The sequence below is a fragment of the Seriola dumerili genome, unplaced genomic scaffold (assembly GCF_002260705.1).
Source record: "Seriola dumerili isolate Sdu_G_001 unplaced genomic scaffold, Sdu_1.0 BDQW01000017.1, whole genome shotgun sequence".
NCBI lineage: Eukaryota > Metazoa > Chordata > Actinopteri > Carangiformes > Carangidae > Seriola > Seriola dumerili.
In genome coordinates, this window is record NW_019174272.1 from 7,607,521 (window position 1) to 7,631,452 (window position 23,932).

The 23,932-nt window shown below is 41.4% G+C and overlaps 1 protein-coding gene across 2 annotated transcripts in view; it reads left to right on the top strand.

Moving 5' to 3' along the window:
• Positions 1-23,932, top strand: part of dock5 (dedicator of cytokinesis 5) — a 32,283-nt gene extending 8,351 nt beyond the window's left edge. Inside the window, exons 9-51 of one of the 2 annotated variants that reach the window (XM_022753089.1) lie at positions 796-877; positions 1,472-1,601; positions 2,292-2,364; positions 4,426-4,568; positions 4,731-4,856; positions 4,993-5,117; positions 6,639-6,737; positions 6,984-7,056; positions 7,179-7,282; positions 7,524-7,704; positions 8,043-8,140; positions 8,260-8,349; positions 10,887-10,987; positions 11,121-11,255; positions 11,344-11,455; positions 11,814-11,884; positions 12,121-12,227; positions 12,406-12,542; positions 13,779-13,874; positions 14,070-14,168; positions 14,482-14,652; positions 14,777-14,877; positions 14,962-15,020; positions 15,262-15,416; positions 15,550-15,635; positions 15,994-16,150; positions 16,280-16,320; positions 16,403-16,493; positions 16,640-16,759; positions 17,116-17,205; positions 17,770-17,874; positions 18,156-18,297; positions 18,793-18,874; positions 18,986-19,070; positions 19,221-19,307; positions 19,414-19,590; positions 20,190-20,273; positions 20,361-20,498; positions 20,731-20,903; positions 21,106-21,250; positions 21,463-21,622; positions 21,813-21,931; positions 22,054-23,932. In XM_022753089.1, coding sequence (XP_022608810.1) covers positions 796-877; positions 1,472-1,601; positions 2,292-2,364; positions 4,426-4,568; positions 4,731-4,856; positions 4,993-5,117; positions 6,639-6,737; positions 6,984-7,056; positions 7,179-7,282; positions 7,524-7,704; positions 8,043-8,140; positions 8,260-8,349; positions 10,887-10,987; positions 11,121-11,255; positions 11,344-11,455; positions 11,814-11,884; positions 12,121-12,227; positions 12,406-12,542; positions 13,779-13,874; positions 14,070-14,168; positions 14,482-14,652; positions 14,777-14,877; positions 14,962-15,020; positions 15,262-15,416; positions 15,550-15,635; positions 15,994-16,150; positions 16,280-16,320; positions 16,403-16,493; positions 16,640-16,759; positions 17,116-17,205; positions 17,770-17,874; positions 18,156-18,297; positions 18,793-18,874; positions 18,986-19,070; positions 19,221-19,307; positions 19,414-19,590; positions 20,190-20,273; positions 20,361-20,498; positions 20,731-20,903; positions 21,106-21,250; positions 21,463-21,622; positions 21,813-21,931; positions 22,054-22,155 — 4,852 coding nt within the window. In that variant the 3' untranslated portion in view covers positions 22,156-23,932. The remainder of the gene's footprint in view (positions 1-795; positions 878-1,471; positions 1,602-2,291; positions 2,365-4,425; positions 4,569-4,730; positions 4,857-4,992; positions 5,118-6,638; positions 6,738-6,983; positions 7,057-7,178; positions 7,283-7,523; positions 7,705-8,042; positions 8,141-8,259; positions 8,350-10,886; positions 10,988-11,120; positions 11,256-11,343; positions 11,456-11,813; positions 11,885-12,120; positions 12,228-12,405; positions 12,543-13,778; positions 13,875-14,069; positions 14,169-14,481; positions 14,653-14,776; positions 14,878-14,961; positions 15,021-15,261; positions 15,417-15,549; positions 15,636-15,993; positions 16,151-16,279; positions 16,321-16,402; positions 16,494-16,639; positions 16,760-17,115; positions 17,206-17,769; positions 17,875-18,155; positions 18,298-18,792; positions 18,875-18,985; positions 19,071-19,220; positions 19,308-19,413; positions 19,591-20,189; positions 20,274-20,360; positions 20,499-20,730; positions 20,904-21,105; positions 21,251-21,462; positions 21,623-21,812; positions 21,932-22,053) is intronic. The other variant, XM_022753097.1, reaches the window with a different exon arrangement.

Sequence of the window (23,932 nt, forward strand, 5' to 3'; positions counted from 1 at the left end):
AAAGTGAAGAATTAAGAATTATAATTAGTTTTACTATGGGAATGAAGAATAATAATGATGGCTGGAGGTTGTGCGTTACTGTCACATAACGCTGCACAGCTCTGATGTAGCGGCTTCAGCACTGTTTGAGATGAACACTCGAAGCTGGAAGGCTGCTTGTTTCAGGCGTTTATTAAGCTGCTGCTGCTTCTTCTGCTCGCTGGGGTAGAAATGCAACATCTCTATTCTAAGCTTGGTGAAAATGGTGCCAGCATAAATAATGGAAGTGATTAAAAAAAAAAAAAACCTCTAACACATTTAAAAAAATGATTACAAGGTAAGTTTTATGAATGTTAATGATGTGAAACCTGAAAACTAAAAACACTCAGTCCCCTCTAGCTCCTGGGGTGCCGTTCAGCAGCTGACCTCTGACCTCCCTGGAAGGGGCGAGGGTAAATAAAGGCAGTAGTTACACGCAACAGACAATTTGAATTCTCATAGCAGAACCATTACACGTTTAACTAATACCTAGTTATTTAGCGTTAATTATGGCTGTGTCCCTCCAGGCCTTTCAGCCATAACCTATGTATTTGGCAAGTATAATTATCAGCTTGGATCAATGGACTTTTACATTATTGCTTTTCAAAATATGCAAACGTCTTAGGATTTTCTTGACACTGTAATATTTTATCAGTTTCATCCGATAAAATCCAGAGTTATTACAGAGTTACATTATTTACTTTTACATTTTTCCATTTCTCCTGATGCCTTCGATAATGTCATCTCTAACTGTGATTCTTATTTAAATTCATACAGTGAGAACTTCCTGGTGCGCTGGGACAGTATGGGGATGCCTAAAGAAATTGAAAAACTCAACAACCTGCCAGCACTATTCACGGTAACCGAATCCCAACCCACTGACTGTATTCCCTCCGCTCCGGATTTAAACAATCCAAACGCTGCCTGAAATCTGTGACAAAGAGAACAATTTGTTCCTGGATTGCTCCTAATTTACTAAAAAGTTTCACTGAATGGCTCACATTCACGGCACATCTTTGAAAATTTGAATACATTTGCCACCATTGTTTTGCTGCTGTTTATGTAATGACACAGGCAGCTGTTCCACTGCAAACAAGTCATTGTGTTAACCTGCATCTGTGCCACCAGGAATTAGTGGTTCAGAATGTGATAAAACCACATTTATCAAAGCTGAAATTTTATAGTTACACTTGCTTCCTCAAAGCGGACTAGACTCCACTTTGACTTGAAAAAGCAGCCAGAAAAATAAACACATGAAGATGTTGGATAGGTGATATGTGTGAGGGTTTTACTGCATGCTTTCATCCCGTAATATTTTCCATCTGGTCTGCAGCTCCGGCCCTGTGAATACACATAATGACAGGCCGGTGATACGTGCAGTCAACTGCCTTTTGTATCTACCTTATCACCCAATATCCCATAATAAATCATCTTTGTGTGTCCTTGCACCCAGGACCTGAGCAGCAGTGACTTAATGAGGCAACGGCTCTTCCTGGTGTGTCAGATCATCAGAGTGGGCAGCATGGAGCTCAAAGAGGGCAAGAAACACACCGGCGGACTGAGGAGGCCGTTTGGTGTGGCTGGTGAGCAGCTTTTTAAATGTCCTAATGTTTGTTTAAGCAATGCAAAAGTCAGTTCAACAAAAAAAAAAAAGCCACTCCTCTCTGGTGGTGTAGTTGCATGAATAGTCCTGTCGAGGTGTAAAAATGAAGGATCCCTGTGCTGAATGAAATGGGAACACCTGCTTTCTGACCTAGAAAATGCCTCCACTCTGCCTTGGCAAAGGAGTCGGTGGAAATTGGTTTAGCAACGGTCTTTTTGTTTTTGGCCAGATGATTAGTGGATTTGATGAGAAATGGTTTCCTCTGGTGTTCGAGTAAATGGACTGAAACCAGAGTCAGAAAGAACGTTTAACTCAGAAGTCAAATTATTCTTAGCCAGGAAAAAAAAAGAGCAGTTTAGAAAAAGAGCTGGGTAGAATGAACGATCCAAAGGCATTTGCAAGCTGGAGATCAGGAACCCTCAATCTGTCTTATTATGCTGGCTGTCTGTTGTGCCAGGCAACAGGTGAGTGAGAGCCAACACCTGGCTCAGCTTCTGTTTCAAAAGTAGAACATACAGTTTCCAAATTTATAAAGAGTAAATTCACTAGGAAATTCCACACGTTGCTGTTGTTTTGGCAAAAACTAGAAAACTGCATTACATCTGGTGAATGAGTTTACCCTTGAGTCTGCGGCCTCACTGTGATGCTACTTGTGTCTTTGTCATTGCAGTGATGGACATTACAGATATTGCCCATGGCAAAACAGACGATGAGGACAAGCAGCATTTCATCCCCTTTCAGCAGTAAGTCTTTTCAATGTTGTTACACTTGTTCTGGTGTTAACAGCCCGGCTTTGTTTTCTTACTCAACACAATCGAATAATGGAAAAGAAATGGAATAGGACTCGAGTTATATTTACTTACTGCATTCTATCACATCTTTTTCAAGGATGCATTTCAGCTTTTTCTATGTTGCATTTCAAGGGCAAATACAAAAAGTGTGTGCAATACTGAGTGTTAGCTCTTCACAAAGACAGGCTTCAAGGCCATGTTTTCATAGCACCTGCACACTGGGGGGATGAGGACAATAATATATTCACAGGGATCCTAGCTGGAAGAGGCCCAAAAATATCTTGACTGATTCCTGATGTCTAAACCAAATTTTACCAAGGTTTATCCTCTATTTGTCTCTGTGTCACAGTTCGTTGTGTCTTCTTGAGGAGGTACAGGCAAATAAGACATTTTTGTAGTGTAGAATATTTATCAGGACTCACCAAATGTCTGGATGATTACTTAAAATATTAAATGTGCATTTTTATGACATTTATCTAACCTGAAAAACAGGACTATATACTAATCCAGACTTCGGCATAGTTTCTCTTGCTGAAGTAAACGTGACTAAAAGTTTCCTGGACATGCCATTTTCTGCTCTTCAGTAGATGCCAGTGTTCCTTACAAAAGACAGATTGTACCACTGAAGAACTTGTTGGCAGCTTTGACAAATGAATTTAGATTTCATTCACACTGAGTGACTAATCTGGCACTTGTAAATCATTAACAGGATAATTACAAATGACAAAAAAGGTCAAGCTAAATGACTTGAACAATGGAAAAAATATATACTTAATATTTAAATAGCAACTGAATACCAATATTTTATTTGACTTTTCTTTAGTTGGTTAAATGTATTTTCTGAAACGTGCAATTACCACATCCGTCCACACAGTGCAGCACAACACTTAATTTGTACTTCAGAAGGTGGGTAGTCATTACAAACATTAAATTCATCAGTTAAAAGTCAATAATCACATCAGCAGGTTCCTCACTGCTCCTGAAATGACATGTCCCCTTATTGTTGCTTAACCAAGAAAGTAATTTTTATCTAAGGAGCTGTGTCATTGAACCCCACTGACATTTTGTCTCTGTATTTAATTCCTCTTTTAGACTTACAAACAGTGAGCCAATAGTGCAGTCAGATATGCACAACAGGCAACTGAATGGTATTCATCAAGAGTCAGCTCATTTCTACAAATTGTGTTAACCTCTACTCACAGAAACCTCCTGACAATAATGAACAATAATGTAGAATATAAAAAAAGCAGTATAGCATTGCACAGTAAATTAGATATAGTATATCAGGACCTATTGTCAAAACGCTCCTGCCTGGCCACAACGTTTCATCTACCTTGCACCATATATTTGCTCTTGCAATACACCAACCTCTTTAAGCGTTGTGAAAACTTCCCCTACACGTCTCTGCTGTGACGTCCATATAGGCAACATATAGACTCTGTCCTCCCTCTGTCTCTGCCTCTGTGTCAACCTCTCCCTCTTACCACACCACCACAGTACACTTTGATATATTCTCTTTTGTATGAATGCCCTCTTTGATGTATGCCTCATCCATGTTCACTGCGTGTTACAGAAAACTCAGTTACACCCCATTTAATATAAATTTGACTTGCATGAGTTGCACCTGGAAACAAAATTTAAAAACCTGATAAGTTGCACAAAAACCTGTGGAGTGACATGCAACGCTGATGACATCCCCGTTAGTCTCAGATGTAATTTTTATGTTAGTGCTTATTTGCTATGGTTAGCGTGAATTAAATTAGGATGGTGAACATGGTATACATTATACCTTTTTCATTTAGCATTTAGTTCAAAGTATAGCCTATCAGAGCCACTAGCATACCTGTAGACATAATGTTATGACAAAACCAAATTACTTATTGAAAGGCCAAAACATTTTTCATTAGTATTTCCACACGCTGCCTTTGCGGCTCCTCTGTCCATTCCTTTGTCACCTGTCAGAGATGCTGGCAGCTGATTGTTCTTCCTCTCATGCCGGTGCTTCTCACTCAGGATAGCTATGGAAACCTACATCCGTCAGAGGCAGCTCATCATGTCTCCGCTCATGCCATCTCGAGTCATCGGGGAGAATGAGCCGCTCACTGCTGTCTTCAACAAAGTCATTGCCACGCGGGAGGTCAATCACAAAGGCCAGGGTAAAATGAAGTGCTTACAGACACTGTCCCCCCCTGTGATTTCAGTGGGTTGCTCTAAATTGACCTTTTTGTTTTGAGGGGAATAAATGATGTGTGAGGGGTCTATAGGGTGTATGCTTTCAGTGTCTGCCTCATTGAATTTCTTTACATGTTTCCTGGCAGGGCTGTTTGTGACCCTGAAGCTCCTCCCGGGGGATCTTGCCCAAGTCAGGAAGGACTACCCCCACTTTGTGGATCGCAGCACGGCTATCGTCAGGAAAATGGGCTTCCCGGAAATCATCCTCCCAGGTGGATTAAAGTCTTTGTTGCTGGGCACTGCTCTGCATAGGCCATGGTCATGTTCATTTTCCTTGCTTACAAAGCCGTGAGCAGGGTTCATAAATTGTCAGCTCATCCACCTGATCATCTGCTGTCCCTTGTCCAGGAAACGTGAGGAATGATATTTACATAACCTTGCTGCAGGGAGAGTTTGACCGTGGTAAAAAGAAGACCCCCAAAAATGTCGAGGTCATACTGACTGTGCACGATGATGAGGGCAATCCCATGGAGGTAAAATTAACCTAGTGAATGCACTTGACTAACTGTGTTAATATCTTCTCTTACATTTTTTTTTGTAGTTCTGCTGTAAATACATTTTAGCCTTGCTCACAGTATGGCTCCATGGTTAGGCAGTATATTGGGCAGGGTCATCGCTTTACTACTGGATGGATTTCCATGAAATTTTGTATCAACAATCCTACTGACTTGAGTGTTCCCCTTCATCTAGTTTTTGACAAAATATCTGCAAACTCATGACAGTCCCACCAGCCTCAGCCTTGTGTTTAGTGCTAATTAGCAAATGCTAGCATGCACTAAGATTGACCATAGTAAAAAATAATGTCTGGTAAACATCAGCATGCTAACATTGTCATTGTAGGCGTGTTAGCATTCTAATGTTAGCATTTAGCTCAATACATCCTCACTGAGCTGCTAGCATGGCTGTAGAGTCATAGGGATCTATTATAACAGTCTAAAGCACCTGGTTAACCCACTTTTGCTAATTTAACAGTGGAAAAAACGGTGGCTACACGAGGCACATGTTTCAAAAGGTTTGTACTTAGTTTCTTAATTAATTGTGGGTGAGTTTTGGGTAGAACCTGCAAAAAACCAATTTGAGTAACATCCCCCATTCCCCGTGAAAGTTAGATGTGCTTTCACCTTGGAGGATTGCTACTATAACAGTGCAGTGTTTCACACAGAATTAGATTCTAGTTGTGGCGAGTTGATTACATATTCTGATTGGCCAGTGAACCCAGTTGCAGTATGCTCTGTGCACCCTGAGGGGCTAGGAGGGGCTGAGCAAATCAATGCGCAAATCACAACGTTAGACATCTTTTATGTTATAATAGAAGTGTAAATAAATTTTCGGTTCATTATGAAACTGGTGGGAAAAATTTAGTCTAGATGATGAATGGGAAACACTGGCAGATTTAGGTCTACAACATAGTAAGAGAGAACACTTAATTCTCAACAGATCCTCATTTATGATGATATCATGATCCATGTGACTTATCCACACATCAGAGGTGCATTTTCAGTCCACCACACTTGTTTGTAACAAGCACAGTGTATGCACATTGTGCATCCGGTTATCTTGATATCTATCTTGATATGCTATCTTGATAATGCTCCCTTAAAATAGCAGCAATATACTGATTTCAGACCAGGTATTTGTTGGTCAATCGTGCAATCCCTTTCTTCTGCCTCAAGATACCAATATGCTAACAATTTGCCTAACCACACCTCGTTTTGAGACCAACACGGCCATGGGCGCTCAGATGGGCGCAACTGTATTTGCTGTTCAAACAACATGGGCACTGGACAGAAAAACGTTGGTCTGAAACTAGTAAAGACACTTAGTCCTTAGTCTTGTTTTCTCTGTTTCTGTGAAATTTTCTATTTCTTATTAAAGGTTATATGAATGTCTATTCAAGCATTGACTTGTATTACTATGACTGGTACTTTTTTGATTGCAAATGCATCAAAGAGCAAATTGACATTGTTCTTATCTCCCTCCTTTCATTTCTGTAGAAAGCCATATTTCCTGGGGCTGGTTATGATGGCATCACAGAGTACAAGTCTGTCATCTACTACCAGGTGAAGCAGCCTTGCTGGAATGAAACAGTGAAGGTAAGCCCATGACAGGGACCAACATGTGCAGCTCTGTGCTTCCAACATGATATCTTGTGTACTTTAATTAGTTCTTCAAATGGATTTTCTGTGGCTCAATATAATAAAATAATCTTCTGGGGAAGATACCAGAGCAGAATATGCTACTCATACAAAATTCCTACCAGATAACGTTTCTTCCATGTGTAATCCTGTATTCACACTTCTCTCCTTAATTCCCCTGACTTTTCCTCCCCTCCCTGCAAGGTGACAATTCCCATTGAAGACGTGTGCCGCTCTCACCTCAGGGTGATGTTTCGACACAGATCCTCCCAGGACTGTGAGTGACTGTGCCTTATTTGTATGACAAACACCCACATGTAGTTCTGCCACAATGTTAAATAGAGCTAGAGTGACTGCTGGTAGATAGGTTCCTGTCTTACGCTCCTTTGCATCCTTCAGCTCGAGACAAATCGGAGAAGCCCTTTGGTATGGCCTTCGTCCGGCTCATGAGAGGAGATGGGACCACACTAAAAGATGGCAGGCACGAACTTATTGTCTATAAGGTGCGATTGCAGGATCTTTGCGTATTCTTATTTTGTATGAAATTTAATTAATTGCACTTATCTTTAAAATAAGCAGCAGGTTGTTTATTGCTTTTATCTAATTACACAAAAATCTGTCTTGAATAGCTGACAGTCAGTAGATGGATTGTGCACGAATCCCTCCTCAGTCAATAAATATGACATTAGATCTCCATCGATCAATATGCTTCATGATTCATTGCCTACTTTATGAATTTCTTAGGTTGACATGAAAAAGGCTGAGGATGCAAAGGTTTATCTCACCTTGCCAGCGACCTGGGATGAAGTGGAGGAGAAGGAAAAGCAAACGGGAAAGCAGTTCCACCACTCAGGACTGATTCCTGTGACTAAAGACAGCTTCCAGATTGCGACTCTCACCTGCTCCACTAAACTCACTCAAAACGGTACCACAGGGCACATTTCTATTTTTCCCCAATCCTCCAATCTGCTAAAGTTGTGATAATTAAACATCTTGTCAAAAATCATCTTTAAGAAACGAAACTGATTCTTCATCAGATAGAGGTGCAGTGACACCGTAGTTTCCTCCCTTCAGATTGCCTTGAAATTAATTAAGCCCATCTGTGTTGTTAATATTTTGCTGATGTGTTCATGTTGATTGATGCAGATCTAATTAGGTTTATATTGAAATTTCAGGCTTTTAACACAATTATCATAACTAATGTCGTAACAGAGGAGGTTTTGCTGCCACTGTATTTATTCTGATGTGTTGATGTTTTTCCAGTGGATCTACTTGGCCTGTTAAACTGGAGGTCTAACCCTGAAGATCTGGACCAGATTCTGCAGAGACTGATGGAGGTCGAGGGAGGGGAGATTGTGAAAGTGAGTTCTGCTGTGTCACAAATGCTGCACTGAAAATGTAATATTCTGCTTGATTTTATAGATGTTGCATAATGTCCTTTTAATGGCACTTTTGTAAAAGGTTTCTGTTTTATGCACAGTTTCTCCAGGACACTCTTGATGCCCTGTTCAACATCATGATGGACACCTCAGAGAAGGACACATATGATACCCTGGTCTTCAATGCCTTGGTTAGTTTTTGCTAAAGCCATAGTGTCAGTGGGTGGTAATTTCTATCATGCAGTGCAGAAATGTCCATAACAGGATGGCATTACATGATACAGTGCATTCAGAAAGTATTCAGACCCCCTCAACTTTTTCATGTTTTGTTATGTTTCAGCCTTGTGCCAAAATTGTTTAAGTTTATTTTTTCCCCTAATCAGTTTACACTCAAGAGCCCATAAACAAAAACAGATGTTTTGCTAAACTGAAATATCACATTGACATACTGTAAGTATTCAGACCCTTTGCTTGAAATTGAAAACTTGAAAACTCAGGTGCCTGCCGTTTCTCTTGATCATCTTTGAGATGTTTCTAAACCTTGATTGGAGTCCACCTGTGGTAAACTCAGTTGATTGGCATGATTTGGAAAGACACACAGGAGGTCTCACAGCTGACAATGTATATCAGAACAAAAGCCGTGAGCAGGAAGGAACTACCTGCAGAGCTCAAAGACAGGATTGTGTCGAGGCTCAGATCTGGGGAAGGCTACAAAAACATTTCTGCTGCATTGAAGGTTCTCACGAGCACAGTGGCATCCGTAAATCTTAAATGACCGCCCCATCCTGATGGTCACTCTGGCTCAGCTCCAGAGATCCTGTGTGGAGATGGGAGAAACTTCCAGAAGGACAACCATCACTGCAGCACTCCATCGATCTTGGCTTTATGGCAGAGAGGCCAGACAGAAGCTTCTCCTCCAAGAGAGAAACATGAAAGCTGCTTGGATTTTATTTTTATAAAAAGCACCTGAAAAATTCTCAGACTGTGAGAAACAAGATTCTCTGGTCTGATGAAATACGAATGAAGTGGCCTCAACTTTAAGCATCATCTCTGGTGTAGATCTCTGGAGCGCTTATCACCTGCCCAATACCATTTGATCGGTGGCTGCATCATGCTGTGGGAGTGTTTTTCAGTGGCAGGGACATGGAGACTGGTCATGGTTGAGGAAAAACTGAACAGATCAAAACGTAGAGATATCCTTAATGAGAATGAGATTGGCCAGAGGTTCGCCTTCCATCAGGACAGTGACCCTAAGTACACAGCCAAGACAATGCAGGAATCGCTTAGGGAACTCTGAATGTCCTGCCAGAGCCCTGACTTGAACCCAATCCAACACCTCTGGAGGTACCTAAAAATGGCTGCCCACCAACTGTCCCCATCTGACCTGACGGAGCTTGAGAGGATCTGCAGAAAATCCCCAGATCCAGATGTGCAAAGCTTGTCACATCATACCCTTGAAGACTCAAGGCTGTAACCATTGCCACAGGTGTTTCAACCAAGTGCTGAGTAAAGGGTCTGAATACTTATGTCAATATTGCACTTCAGTTTTTCCTTTTCAATAAATGTGTTTGTTTGTTCATTAAAATCTGTTTTCACTTTGTCATTATGGGGTATTGAGTGTAGATAAATGAGAAAAAATTGATTTAAATTTAAAAAAAATTAATTTAAATCAAAACAAAATGTGAACTGTACATAGCAATGGTTCTGAACCTGGGAGAACCAACCGAGGGGTCACAAGATTAATCTAAACTGAATTTGCTCCATTCTTGTAAAATGCTGAAAATGATCAAGACTTGGTCATGACACATTTTTGACAGTTACAATCAGCACGAACCTCAGCAATAATAATTATAACAGAGCCCTGTGTTTTGCCCGCTCAGTGCTTTTATACTCAGAACTGCTGTTCAGATGATTGAAAAGCCTCAGTTACCTCCTCCCCCGCCTTTGATTGTCGCCCTATAGAACTATAACCACTTTTGCCTTTGTGTGTGCTTCAACAACGTGCCACACAAACTTGTTCTTTTTTGGAATAACCCAGCCCTTAATGCGAAGCAGCAGCAGGATAATGCTCCATTCTCCATTAGCAGTAACTGAATATAGCTCTGTTTCTATGTAAACATAGAAAGCAATAAAGAATTAGGGTGATATCAGTTGGATAAAATTATAAACAGTAATGCTGGATTAATTACACACATGCATGGCCATGAAAAGTATCAACATGCATTTCATGAAAATGTAAAAAGGTCCCATATTTTACACTTTTCCAGTGTTTTAAGGTCTCTGAGGCTCTGAGCCTCTCTTCTGATTGGCTGACTGTTTTCTGAGTGATCCAATAAAAATTTAGCAGATTTCAGGTAAACACAAAACCAAATCCTGCAAGGTTGGATGGTGGGTCCAGGTAGGCGGGGCTTGGGGCATGACTGAGAGCAGTGACTGCTATGTTGTGACATCACAAAGTTACAGAAGACCTGACGACTGTTTTTAAGGCTCAGTTTCTGAATACAGACTGTGCATTTCTCTGTGGACTGAACGCGTCAATACTTCTCACAGTATTAACATGGAATCTAGACCTGCTTTATAATCATAAAAGACATGGAAATCTCACTTTATACAACATGGGACCTTTAAGATTATAACTCTGGAACCACTGACATACAGTACTGTATGTGTATAATGTTTCAACTTAGACAAGGCTCTGATTTTGTTTCCCCCTTGTGTTTGTCACCAGGTATTTATAATCACACTCATTGGTGACATAAAGTTCCAGCACTTCAACCCAGTACTGGAAACCTACATCAACAAGCACTTCAGTGCCACTCTGGCTTACATGTGAGTCTCCGTTCTGTATTTCCCATCTTTGATGACTTCACGCTGTTTATTTTTAGAGCTTCTTTTGCTCCTCTTCTCCACCTACATCCAAATTACCAGCAGACCTTGATGCCTGACTCACTCATTTTTTCAGGAAGCTAACCGGGGTGCTTAACTACTATGTGGGCCACGCCGAGGAGCCCATCCTGACTGAGAGGCTCTACGTAGCACTCAAAGCTCTGAAGTACCTGTTCAGGTTCATTGTGCAGTCCCGGGTCCTGTATCTTAGGTATCAGAGGCGCTGCCATGTAAGAATCCACTTTGCACTCTCATAAGGAAGACTTCTTGTGATCCAATTCCTGGCATTTGATTCTCAGATTCTATGGCAACAGTGAAGATGGGGACGCGTTCTTCAACTCCATTCGCACCCTTTTCTTGTCTTTCAACACTCTAATGGACAGACCACTTGATGAGGGAGTGAAGATAAAGGTAAGCTAAACAAGTACTGTACTGTTGTTGCTTTAGTTGTATATGCACTGTATCTGGTTTACAATTACGTATTAAAAACTAAATTGCATGTAGACTCTATGAAGAGCTTTAATTTTCAGTCAGCATTTGTCTATGCATGTAGATGACTACAGTAGTCCAGCTGTGAAAATGTGTTGCATTGTTTCATGGACAAGTTAATGAAAAGTTTTACAAATGAACTGCAGAGTAAGTCTGGGCTCCCTGTTGGCAGTCTCACTAAGGTGAGGGGGAAAAAATCTGGTAAAAAGCTTGTTTTACCAGAGAATGAAAAACATCCCCGTGCTTCAGCCTGATGAGACCAGATTCTTCTCTTTTTCAGGGGGCAATATTGAAATACCTCCCCAGCATCATTAATGACATCCAGACTGTGTTTGATCCCGTGGAGCTCAGGTAACTCTCTAGAGGCTCTGCACAGCAGGAAATGATAATTGCCTGTCTCAGTGCAAATTATCATATTTACTTCAGAGTAAAGGAGGCGTTACTCTCAATTCTTGCTGCTGCAAAATTAGGCTGCACGTGTGCTGCTCATTAGTCCTCCATGACAATAATTGCTAGATGTGAAATGTGAATAGCATTAAACTTGTCAGCGCTACTCTTTCGGCTCTTTCCTTTCATTCTCTTTTCAGCATCCTCCTCGCGAAGTTCATTGAGAGCATTCCTGACTCTCAGCTCGTGCGTCAGAAGCTGGGCTGCATGTGTAAAATGGTGGAGAGTGACCTTTTCAGGCAGCCAGGTAGGAGTCCTTGAGGCTCAAAAACCACATAATGACATTTCGCACAAGATGAAGGAGAAAAAAAAACCCTGCTCGGCATGACACCTACATACAAGTTTGTCAGGTCAGCTCCATTAACAGAAAATGTGATGTTTGATCCAGCGAGCTTTTTTTTTTTTCCTCTGCTGTGTTGGCACAGATTGTCGAGATGTGCTTCTGCCACTTGTTACTGACCAGCTGAGTGGGCAGCTGGACGACCATTCGAGTAAGCCTGACCACGAGGCCTGCGTCCAGCTGCTCAGCACAGTGCTGGACAATTTGGACCGCAAGGATGTGGTGAGGAATTCACCTTCAGACACACAAACACAGAGATAACGAGTTTAAAGGGTCATTACATTCAAATTACAGAAAAAGAAACATTTAGTCAGAATGAGATTGTGGATATAAGCGGCCAAAATGAGTTTCCTGAGATTAGGTAAAGAGCTCAGGCATCCGTGGGGGCCTTGTAGCATAACTGCTGCTGTTTTGGTTGAAAGATGCCAGTTGTGGTGATTGGGGCTTCTCTCTAGAGGTTTTCCAGGCATGTCCAACTGGAAGGAAGCCTCAGGGCAGACCTAGAGCATTCTGGAGGGATGTTTAGTTCCCATCTGGCCTGGGAGCATCTTGGGATCCCCCTGGAGGAGCTGGAGGACGTAGCTAAGGGAGGGAACATCTGGGCTTCTCTGATTAGCCTGTTTCCAGTGTGACCAAAACCCAGCTAGCTAGCAGGTCTAGGTCATAGTGGATGTGAGGGGAAAGTAGGTAAAATGGATGAAATATCTATTCATTCAGATAGTTTTGGTTTTATTTGTCCAGGTTTTGAGTTAACTGCCTCAGATTTCTGCCTCTACCTGGAGGTCAGTGGAATTTTGTTTGTGATTGTCACTGAAAAATAATATGAAGAATTTCAGCAGCAACATTGTTTTCTAGAGAGGATGTCCAAGTAAATTTGGATAGTTTTTATTAATTGTTTTTTTGACTGTAATTATTCCTTCCATCATCATCTAACCTTCTGATTTCACACTATTAACTGTTCAGAAAATAGTGACAAATGTCCAATATGATTTCCTAAGACCTGAGGGGGACCAACAGATATTTAGTTAACTATAATTTAGGACAAGGAAAAGCATCAAATGCTCGCAAATTAGAGGGTGTAGTGTGATATAGAGGGCATTTTAAAACAATAAATAACTTACGAATAGTTGTAGATTAATTGTCTGTCAATTGACTAATTGTTTCAGCTCCAGTTCATTTCCTCTTTCCATAGCAGTATCCATAGTAACTCGTACAGTCTTTAAAGTAAGACCTGCTGCTGATTACTGTTTTAAATGTGTTTTTTCTGTATGTAGTGGAGAGAGGAATCTAAATGTCAAATATCCCAGGAACTTGTCAAGTAAAACTAGCATTAAAAAACAAATAAGAAAAATAGGGTTTTTGTAATTTAGGTGAATAAGCCCTGACAGCTTTGTGTAGCATGTCAGTGCCGCTGTGTTTCAGCTGGGAATGGTACCTGAGGCTGTTCTGTCTTTGCAGGGTCCAACCAGAGGGCACGTTCAGCTGATAATGGAGCGGCTTCTTCGCAGGGTCAATCGCACTGTTATCAGCATGGACAGATCCTCGTCTCTCATCGTAAGACACAGTGTGATCCTTGACAACTACATCCTCAGCATCCATTCTAATATTAATAATAGTGACATTAACAACAGCTAAATATAGTAATATACCAATATATCAATAACACAAATACAGTAAAGAACATGTGCAGGTTTTTAGGGATATTTTACTTTGAAATCATGACAGTAATAGTGGACTTCTCTGTGGCAGGGCCACTATCTTGCCTGCATGACGGCCATCCTGAAGCAAATGGATGACATGCATTACGCCCACTACATCAGCACCTTCAAGACAAGACAGGATATCATTGTAAGTGTCCCCGTTCCTCCCCTGTTGGCTACATCTTGTCCTGAAACATCTCATCAATAACAGGCATTAAACCACCCAGGCCACTTACTGCTCCTTAAGAGAATATTGATTATAGACATTTCATGCAGTGGATCGGACATGATGAGGATGTCAGTGGGCCTCCATTAAGCTGTGGGAGCGTTATGTGTGTGCCTGACGTGTAGCAGCACTGCGGTGGATTTGCTTAGTTTGGTTTAAGCAGATGTTACTTACTGTGTTTCTTTAAAGCAGCAGTGTGCGTGCACTTGCTGTAAAGCTGCTTCTCTTCCCTCAGGACTTCCTCATGGAGACATTCATCATGTTTAAAGACCTCATGGGAAACATCTTCCCCACTGACTGGATGAACATGAACCTGGTGCAGATGCAGGTCTTCCTGAGGGCCATCAACCAGTACTCGGACGTCCTCAACATGTATTTTCTGGACCAGGCGCATTTTGAACTACAGGTGTGTCTCTCGCCCTCCCCCGCCTTGGTAGAGGTTACATTTTTTATTAAACAGAAAATCAAAAGCTAGTGTTATGAGAAGTTAATTATAGCATTAATATTTGAAAACCCTGCTCCCCTCACAGCTGTGGAATAACTACTTTCATTTGACCGTGGCGTTCCTCACCCACAAGACACTGCAGCTGGAATCCTTCTCGCAAGAGAAACGGAATAAGATACTGAACAAGTAAGATCATTTACGATTCATCAAAAAGATTATTTAAATCGAGAAGACTTAATTCAAGAGTAATTTGGTTTGAATCTGCCACAGATATGGAGACATGAGGAAGACTATTGGATTTAAGATCAGAGATATGTGGTACAATCTTGGTGAGTCTGATAATGCAGCTATTATCATAGAGTTTGTGGAATTGTTTATTCAGTACCTGCCAGTTATGCAAGTGGAATAACAAGACAATATTTTTTGTCGTCCAGTTTCACAGTGTGTTGTTGTTTTGTTTATTACATTATTAGATTTGGCCTCTGTTTGTTGAGAGATGAAAATGCGGCTTATTGCCTTCTCAAATCGTACTATGATATTTCTGTGTGATAATGTTTTGTTGTCCCTCAGGCCCCCACAAAATGAAGTTCATCCCAGCAATGGTCGGGCCCATGCTGGAGGTCACATTGGTGCCTCAGCCCGAGCTGAGGAAAGCTACCATCCCCATCTTCTTTGATATGATGCAGTGTGAGCACAACTTCAGCCCCGGACGAACATTTGAAACGGTAAAAAGCTATCTCAGAAGTTCAGCACTTTCTTGTTTTCTGTTTGAATTTGACAGAAGCCGCTCCTGGCAAAATATGACATTTGTGATGTGTATGATGGTGTGTTTTTTTAATTCCCTTCTTATCTTTGCAGTTTGAAAATGAACTGATAACAAAATTGGATCAAGAGGTAGAAGGAGGCCGAGGGGATGAGCAGTACAAAGTCCTGCTGGAGAAAACGTAAGGCAGAGGAGCAGATCAAACAGAAAATATTTCTTTCTCTTCTAAGGGTTGTATAAGTTGTACAACACGCCGATGAAAAATCCTTCAGTTCTGTGTAATAGGGAACACATATAGGATCGCTAAGTACAACAAAAAGCTTTTCTGAATGCCTGCAAGGCGCCAGAAGGACAAGAATCGTAAGCAACCTCTAATCAATAGTAAACACTTGAGGACAGAATGTACGACCCCAGACAAGAGCAACAAAAGATTTCAATGTGCTCGTCGAGAGGAAAGACCGGCTTTGGCAAACTCAACTAGAAATAGACCTTTACAGGTCGAGAGCAGTCTGTGAAGGACATTTGTTTTGTATGTGCAGGTTACTGGAGCACTGCAGACGCCACAGATACCTGTCACAGTCAGGAGAGGAGCTGGCTCTGCTCCTGAGCAGCCTGCTGGAGAATCTCCTGGCATACCGCACCATCACACACGATGAAAGTCCAGAGCACCGCATGAGCTGCACCGTCAACGTGCTGGTATGCTCTGTGCCTGTATTTACAAAGGGGCTAACACTATTTGTACATGGACATAAAGCAATTACCTGTGCAAATTGCTCGAGGGAGAATGTTTTCGGAAATATGCAATTATATGTTTTTTTTCTTCAGAATTTCTACAAAGAAAAGAAGAGGGAGGACATTTACATCCGGTGAGTGCGATGGAGATATGGAGTGTGTATTTTGCGGACCAAAATTGCTACCTGCATTTAACTGATGTCCTTCTGTAACCAGGTACTTGTACAAGCTGAGAGATCTGCACTTGGACTGTGAGAACTACACAGAGGCGGCCTACACTCTGCTACTACATGCTGAATTACTGGAGGTCAGAGTTTGTTTTTTTTTAAGCTTAAACAGAGCTTAAAGCTTTTTTTTTTTAATGTTTGAGCTCTTTAACCTTTCCAGATATCACCATACTTCCAAATGTTAACTTGAGTGTTGATTTATTAACCTACAAATTTGCTTCCTCAGTGGTCTGACAAAACCTGCGCTCCTCACCTGATACCGCGAGATGGGCAACATGTGTGGACCCAACAGGAGCTGAAAGAGAGGCTCTTCCAGGAGATCATATGTTACTTGGACAAGGGCAAGGTGAGTATTCACTGCTCTGTGAGCTGCCGCCAAAAGTTTTTTTTTTTTTTTTTTTTTACACATAATGAACAAATTATCCTAAATAATGTGTGAAAACCGCCCTCTCAGTTCATATTGTGACACTCCAGAGGAAGTTACTAAAGCTCACACACTAGCCGCAGGTTCTTCTGTTGTGTAAGTATTTAGATCTCTTCATTGGCTGCTGCAGACCGACAGTTTTCCCTTGAAGCGGCGAGGTGGGGCTTTTGCAGAAGACAGCCGTAGGAGCCAGATGGCAAAGTCTAGCTCGTGGTCCTGTGTTTTTATGTTCGTGTTTTATGTCTCCTTTTAACTGAGCGATGCACATGTCTTCTCAGATGTGGGAGAAGGCCATTGAGCTGGGAAAGCAGCTGGCCAAGATGCATGAGAGCCACATGTTTGACTTCATGGAGCTCAGCCAGCTGTTGGTAAGAGGATACGTGCATTCTAATTCAGCCCTACAAACAAAATACTGTCACTCCTTAAAGCATTAAAATACCCCGGAAAAAAAGGCAGCTTCATAAACTGTTATGAAAATGCAAATGATTTTATTGTTCCTGCCTGGTTTATACTATTGAAATAAGTCAGATGAGTAATAGTGGACAAGGATTGTGTGCCAGCTTGAGTGCGATTGGTTGAAAGAACAACTCAAGGCAGGGGAGAGGAGATAAGTGTTTGTTAGCCTGTTTACTCAACTCATTTCTACCCTGATAGTGTCTGCTGATGCTGTGGAATTTGAATGTATTATGAAGAATCTATTTATGAAGTCTCTTTGTGTTAATCGCTTGGTATGATTGTGCTCCAATAAGCTTTTCTCAAAATTACACAAAAGAAAATGAGAGTAAACATGTTTTTGTTGTTGTTTTTTTTTTCTTTTAGGATGTTCTTGGAATTAATTCATAATGAAAATTTCATTTTGTAACTACTAACAGACTAATTACAACAATCAGTGTGCGTACTGCAACGTTATCATCTCGTTTGTGTTCTGTCAGAAAAAACAAGCCCAGTTCTATGAAAATATCATGCATGCGATGCGGCCACAGCCAGAGTACTTCGCTGTAGGATATTATGGCCTTGGATTCCCTTCTTTCCTCAGGGTAAGAAAATTATTACCTATTTCAATAAATAGAGACTTTGAGAAACCTTCATGCCTTTGCTTATGGAGTGTGCCTGCTTTTTGAAACATTTCTTAGCTCAATGTGCAATAATGCCGATAAAGGTTATTGGCTTTTTGAAGACACAAGAGAACGTCAGGATGAATACAGACCTGTCAAGGCGTAGAGCAAGCACATCTCTCATGTTTTATGAAAAATGAGCTTGATCATAATTCTAGCTTTTCACTCAGTTTCATTTGTTGTGTTACACGTGTCTGCTGCAGAACAAGATGTTCATCTACAGAGGCAAAGAGTATGAGTGGCTTGAAGACTTCAGCTTAAAGCTGCTCTCCCAGTTCCCCAACGCAGTCCGGATGACCAGCACAGCTGCTCCTGGAGACGACATCAGCAGCTCCCCGGGACAGCGTATCCTCAACTAATGAGCCACACAAAAGCTTTTTAATTATCAAGATTTTTAGCCATTTTAGCCACACGGCTCTAGGGAAACGCATTCAGGATGAATTGTAAGATCTTGTCATCTAGCGACCTCATCAGATCAATATTTAATTTGTCCAGTGGGCGGGTTTATGACCTAACACCCTGCAAAACTAATTCCCATCAGTCTCAGCTGTAATTATGTGTTTATTGCTAATTAGCAAATAAAAGCATGCTAATACGCTATACTAAGATGGTGAACATGGTAAATAGTGCACTTGCTTAACATTAGCGTGTTAGCATTGTCGTTGTGAGCATTTAGCTCAAAGCATGGCTGTGCTTAAGTGCAGCCTGACAAAGCTGCTAGCATGGCTGTAGACTCTTGTTTCACAATTACAGGTTTAAAAAAAATTCTGATCCAGTACAACATTTCTTTATCTGCTCCTCCACACTGTTCCCGGTTTTATCCTTAGCTGAACTCCACAGACATCCAGTGCTTTACTGTCAAGCCTGTTCTCACTGTGCCACGCCAGTTTAAAGACAAGGGGGTTCCAGAGCAGATATTAAAGTGCGTAACAGAACACTTAAAGGCTGATTTATTTTCTCGTGAACACGCTGGGATTTATAGTTCTCTGGTCAAACCACTAACTCACTGCTGTCCTTCCCTGTTCTCTTGCAGCTATTACAGGACCAATGAAATGGACCAGTTCCAGTACTCCAGGCCCTTCAGGAAAGGTGAAAAGGATCCAGACAATGAATTTGCAGTGAGCACTTTTTAAATTTACTTTTAATTACTAAGCTCAGAAAAAAAGTATAAACAACCCTGTGTTTGCACATACCTCACTCTGAAGATTAATAAAGACATTAACAACGTCAGCCTTTATTGTGTTATTGATATTTACTCTGCCCTACAGACTATGTGGATAGAGAGAACAACTTATATTACCGCCTATCGCTTCCCTGGGATTCTGAAATGGTTTGAAGTCAAATCTGTCTCAGTGGTAAGAAGCAATCCTGATGCTCAGACTATGTTGTTCTTGTTTCTGTTTTCACTTTAAACATTCCTCTAATTCATATTATTCTTCATGTAATTCTCCCGATGGGCAGGAGGAGATCAGTCCTCTGGAGAACGCCGTAGAAACAATGGAGATGGCCAATGAAAAGCTGAGTAACCTTGTGCAGCATCAAGCCTGTGATCGCTCGCTCTCCATCAACCCGCTGTCCATGATGCTCAGCGGGATCGTCGACCCAGCTGTCATGGGCGGCTTCTCCAACTATGAGAAGGTTTGATGTATTTCTTTAACATGACTATTTCTTTGACTATTCGTGCACTTTGCTGAAAAAACAGTCAGCATTATTTAATCAGGTCATTTCACTGGGACTGCAGTGTCCTTGGAGCAAACACATGCAGAAAAAAACAAAACAGACAAGAACAACTCCATCCCACTTTACTCGCTACATACAGAGAAATAAAATAATTACATCTATCATAGCAATCAATCACAACAATCATGTCTCTGTCCCACTGCTTAAAGACTGCACTGTATTTATTTTACCCGAACCTGCTAAATCAGCTTCAGGTTGTGTGCACAGTTGGTTCTCAAGTCATTGATTTGGAAAAGATTTTCACTGATATGAAACGTTGCCAAAATGCACTAATAACAAATAACTGCAACATTAATATGAATTTGTGGATTCTTTTTCCATTAACATGACTTCTGGCTGCCCTCATAAGCAGCAAAGTTTTATTCATGAGGGAGCCGCTGTGGCCTCTTTTGTCATGCTGTGAAAACCTTTGCGTTCACTGTTGCTCGCAGCCATATTTTAAGCGAAAGCGTGTTTAAAAAGCTGCCCAGTTTTCATCCTGTTTTCCTCCTCTGTAGGCATTCTTTACAGACACCTACATCCAACAGCACCCACAGGACCACGAGCGCATCGAGGTCCTCAAACACCTGATTGCTCTGCAGGTAAGTCCCTCCACCATCGTCGTCATTTAAGTTGGCCTCGAAGCAGAAGACGTTTTGTAACGCTCAAGTGCCCGTCTTCCCCTCCAGATCCCTCTCTTGGCAGATGGTATTCGCATCCACGGGGAGAAGACGACGGAGCAGCTGAAGCCCTTACACAACCGTCTGGTTACTTGTTTCCAAGACCTTCGGGAAAAAGTGGAGAAGCATTATGGCGTCATAACCTTGGTGCGTTGCCAACCGCAAACTTAATTTAATGTAAGAGGGTGCCAACTTAAGCTATTGGCCCTCTTGCCTTCCTATCAAACGCTTCTCATTCAAAGCAGAGTGTACATTATATTAGCGCAGGACCATAAATCTTGCTTTAGCCAGCCCAGCGCGACCCGTGTTTTGCCTGTCATTGTGCTCCTCCCCTGCCAAGATTCCCTCGATGATGCTTAATCCCATTTGTGTGTCCCAGCCCTGCTCTCTCACTGAGAAGAAGAAGAGTCGCGTGGGCTCCGTGGTGATGCCCTACATCCTGTCCTCCACCCTGCGCCGCATGTCCACTGTCTCAACCCTCTCCAACGCCTCCTCAGGCCTCTCCAGCGGCTACGCATCCTCAGACGGGCCCTCCTGCATTTCCTCCCAAGAGTCAGTCCCTTCATCCTCTCCCTGCTTCCCTTGTCTACTTCTCCCACTCTCTGTCTCCGGTTTGGAGTTTTGTGTTCTTGTTTTGCCTCCACTATGGAGGCTGTTTACTTCAAACACTGATTTTGTCTTTGCTCAAATCAAAAGCTCTGTTTGTCTCTCTGATTGTATGTTCCTATCTCCGCCTCTGATTGTTCACAAGCAGTTCCTTGTCGTCCCGTCCCAGCGATCGCAGGGCCTCTGTTCTGTCCCGCTCAGAGGAGGACAACAGGATTGCTAGAAAGAACAGGAAGGACTGGAGCGTGAGCAAATCCCAGGTCTTACTGGAGAGGCAGTCAGACACGGATGAGGTGTGCAGGAGCTATTTTTACACATATGTTCTGCTATTTTCATTTCTATCTAAAACATACTGTACCTACACTCAGGTGATTATATAAGCTGTTTTGTCTTGGAGACCATTTCATCCTAATATTAAGTCTCTGTTATTTGGTTGTGAATTGAGAATACCACCATTACTGCCTTACATGAATGCCTATATCTTTGTTTTCCACTTTTATTCCAGACACCTCCAGAGAAGCAGCAGAGGCCCAAGAGTTTACAGTTAGGAGACCGACGACTTACCCTCACCCTGTTCCAGGGTGTTTCATCCCAGCTCAGCCTGTCCAACCCTCTCAGCCCGCTGCCTGCCTCTCCGCACACACCGCACACACCACGCAGCTCCAGTACGTAGCAAAGAAAGATACAGCTGCACTCTATGTCTTCATTTTATTTTCTCTTAAAAATCAACCTCACACAAAGAAAACGAGGAATATGATGCTGGAATATCTGGTGTATAGCCCTAATCAGGTCATACACACATATTCACTGATGCTTGTGGTCTGAAAAGCTTTTGTTTCCTTTCTCCTGTGGTAGGTTACTCATCGCTTCTCAGTGACAATGATGCCAATACATTTGACACCCCAGGGACCCCACCACCCATGCCTCCGAAGAAACACCCGCACGAGATTGACAACACCAGGATCTCTTCAGAGGTACAACTGCTTGCAAAAAATAGCACCCTCACACTAATGCATATTTAATGGCATGTAAACGTTAAAATATTCTGTTTTTATTTCCATTTGAAGTCCTAGCCTGAACTCTTCTTTCCCCACAGTTCACTCCTCCGCTGCCAATGAAGATTGAGAGCAAGCCTCCTCCACCGCCTCCGAAAACGCGGAAGTCGATGTTCCCCTCGTACGAGCACACCCCCCAGTAAGGCTAAACCTACGCACAGGCCTTAAAGATTTTCACTAATTCTCTGATTTGGCTGCGATGAAAAGTGCAGTTTCATTTGTGGCATTGTGCAAACGCCACAGTAGGGCACAGATACAGGACCATCTATGTGGGATGTAAGCAAGATATTCGGGGGGGGGGGTCTTTCTGATGCAAGTCAGTAATAATTCCAAATAGTCCTTTGTTCTCGAGTTTTAGCAGTTTTGTTTTTAGGCCGCAAGGAAGTATATGTATGGGGTTATCATCATAATAGTGTACAACTGTGGAGCAACAATTTCGAGTGCATAAGGTCACTACAGCCTTGGATTCAGTGTGTTTTTTTTAAGAGTTAATGAAATAATGATTAGATGCTTTTATTCTTTATTCTTATTTTTGAAGAAAAGACACTATGATGTTTTTTTTATCACTTGCAGGGAAAAGGAATGACCAATGTTGCAATGTAATATTTTATTTTTATGTGTTGGAGTGACACTGGATGAATTATTTCCCCCCTCGCTGTGTACCGGCATTCCAGATCTGAACAGGAAAAAGCTGCATTAGACACAATGTCGAACTTGATCAAGAGCAGGGAACACAATGTACAGAATGTAACTGATGTTTGGAAATGTAGTTATTTTGTGTTTGATGTCGGTGTTGAGTAATACCATGGTCAAACCCAATTTCCCTACACCACGATGTTTCAGAAACACTGGATAGCATTATTGAATGTGGTACAGATTACACGTTTGTTCTGATGTTTATGATGAAATGAATACTGTAACTGATGCTTCCAAACTGCATCACATTGATGTTGATGTTCAGTGGCTGTTTTTCTTTGAAGGAATAGTTCAGCATTTTGGGAAATGGCCTTATTTGCATTCTTGCCAAGAGTTGAATATCAGATATGATACACAGATACACATGTCTGAAAGGATACTGTATATACAGAGCTGGAGCCAGCAGCTTGATAGCTTAGCTTAGCATAAAGACTAGGAACGGAGGGAAACACTTAGCCTGGCGAAAAGCAGTTCAGAACACACCTTGGTTTTTGTACAGATCAAATAAATGAAATATAAGGCGCTGATTAGTGAACTTTCATAACACTGGATTCTGTTACCTGTGGATTGAGACAAGCTAGCCGTTTCCTCTCTTTATGCTAAGCTAAGCTTACCGGCTGTCACAGTCAGCTGCGTATTTACTGTACAGACATGAGGTAGGTATCAACCTCCAAGTATAACTCTGGATAAGGAAGCAGAGAAGCACATTTACCAAAATTTTGACATGGTCCTTTAAAGAACACAAACCGCTGTATGGTACAAGTATAAATGCCTTTGAAGTTCACTTTAGTTTTATATTTCAGGTATAGATAGATTTCAGTTCTTTATTGAAATTTAAATTATTGCTACTCATTAAAATTTTAATATTTCCATTGTTTTGCACACCCAGTGTGTATAGAGATGGTTTATTTGTATGCAGAGTAATTTGGGTCTAATTTCAGCATACTGCTCTAATGTGCACTGTTTAAATTTTTATGTGCCTTCAGAGTGCTAAATCTATGCATGTAAGCTGTTTTGAAAATGATCAAGTTGAATTCATAATTAAGCTGTCAGTATTTTAGTTATATTTTTAAATTTTAAATTGTTTTACAAGAGATAAACTCTTTTGTACGATACATTTTTCCTAATAAGGATTAAAGAAACTTTATACAAACAATGCCTCAAGAGATGCATAATGATCTTTTTTATGAACAAACTGTTGACTGAACAAAAATAAAGATGTGT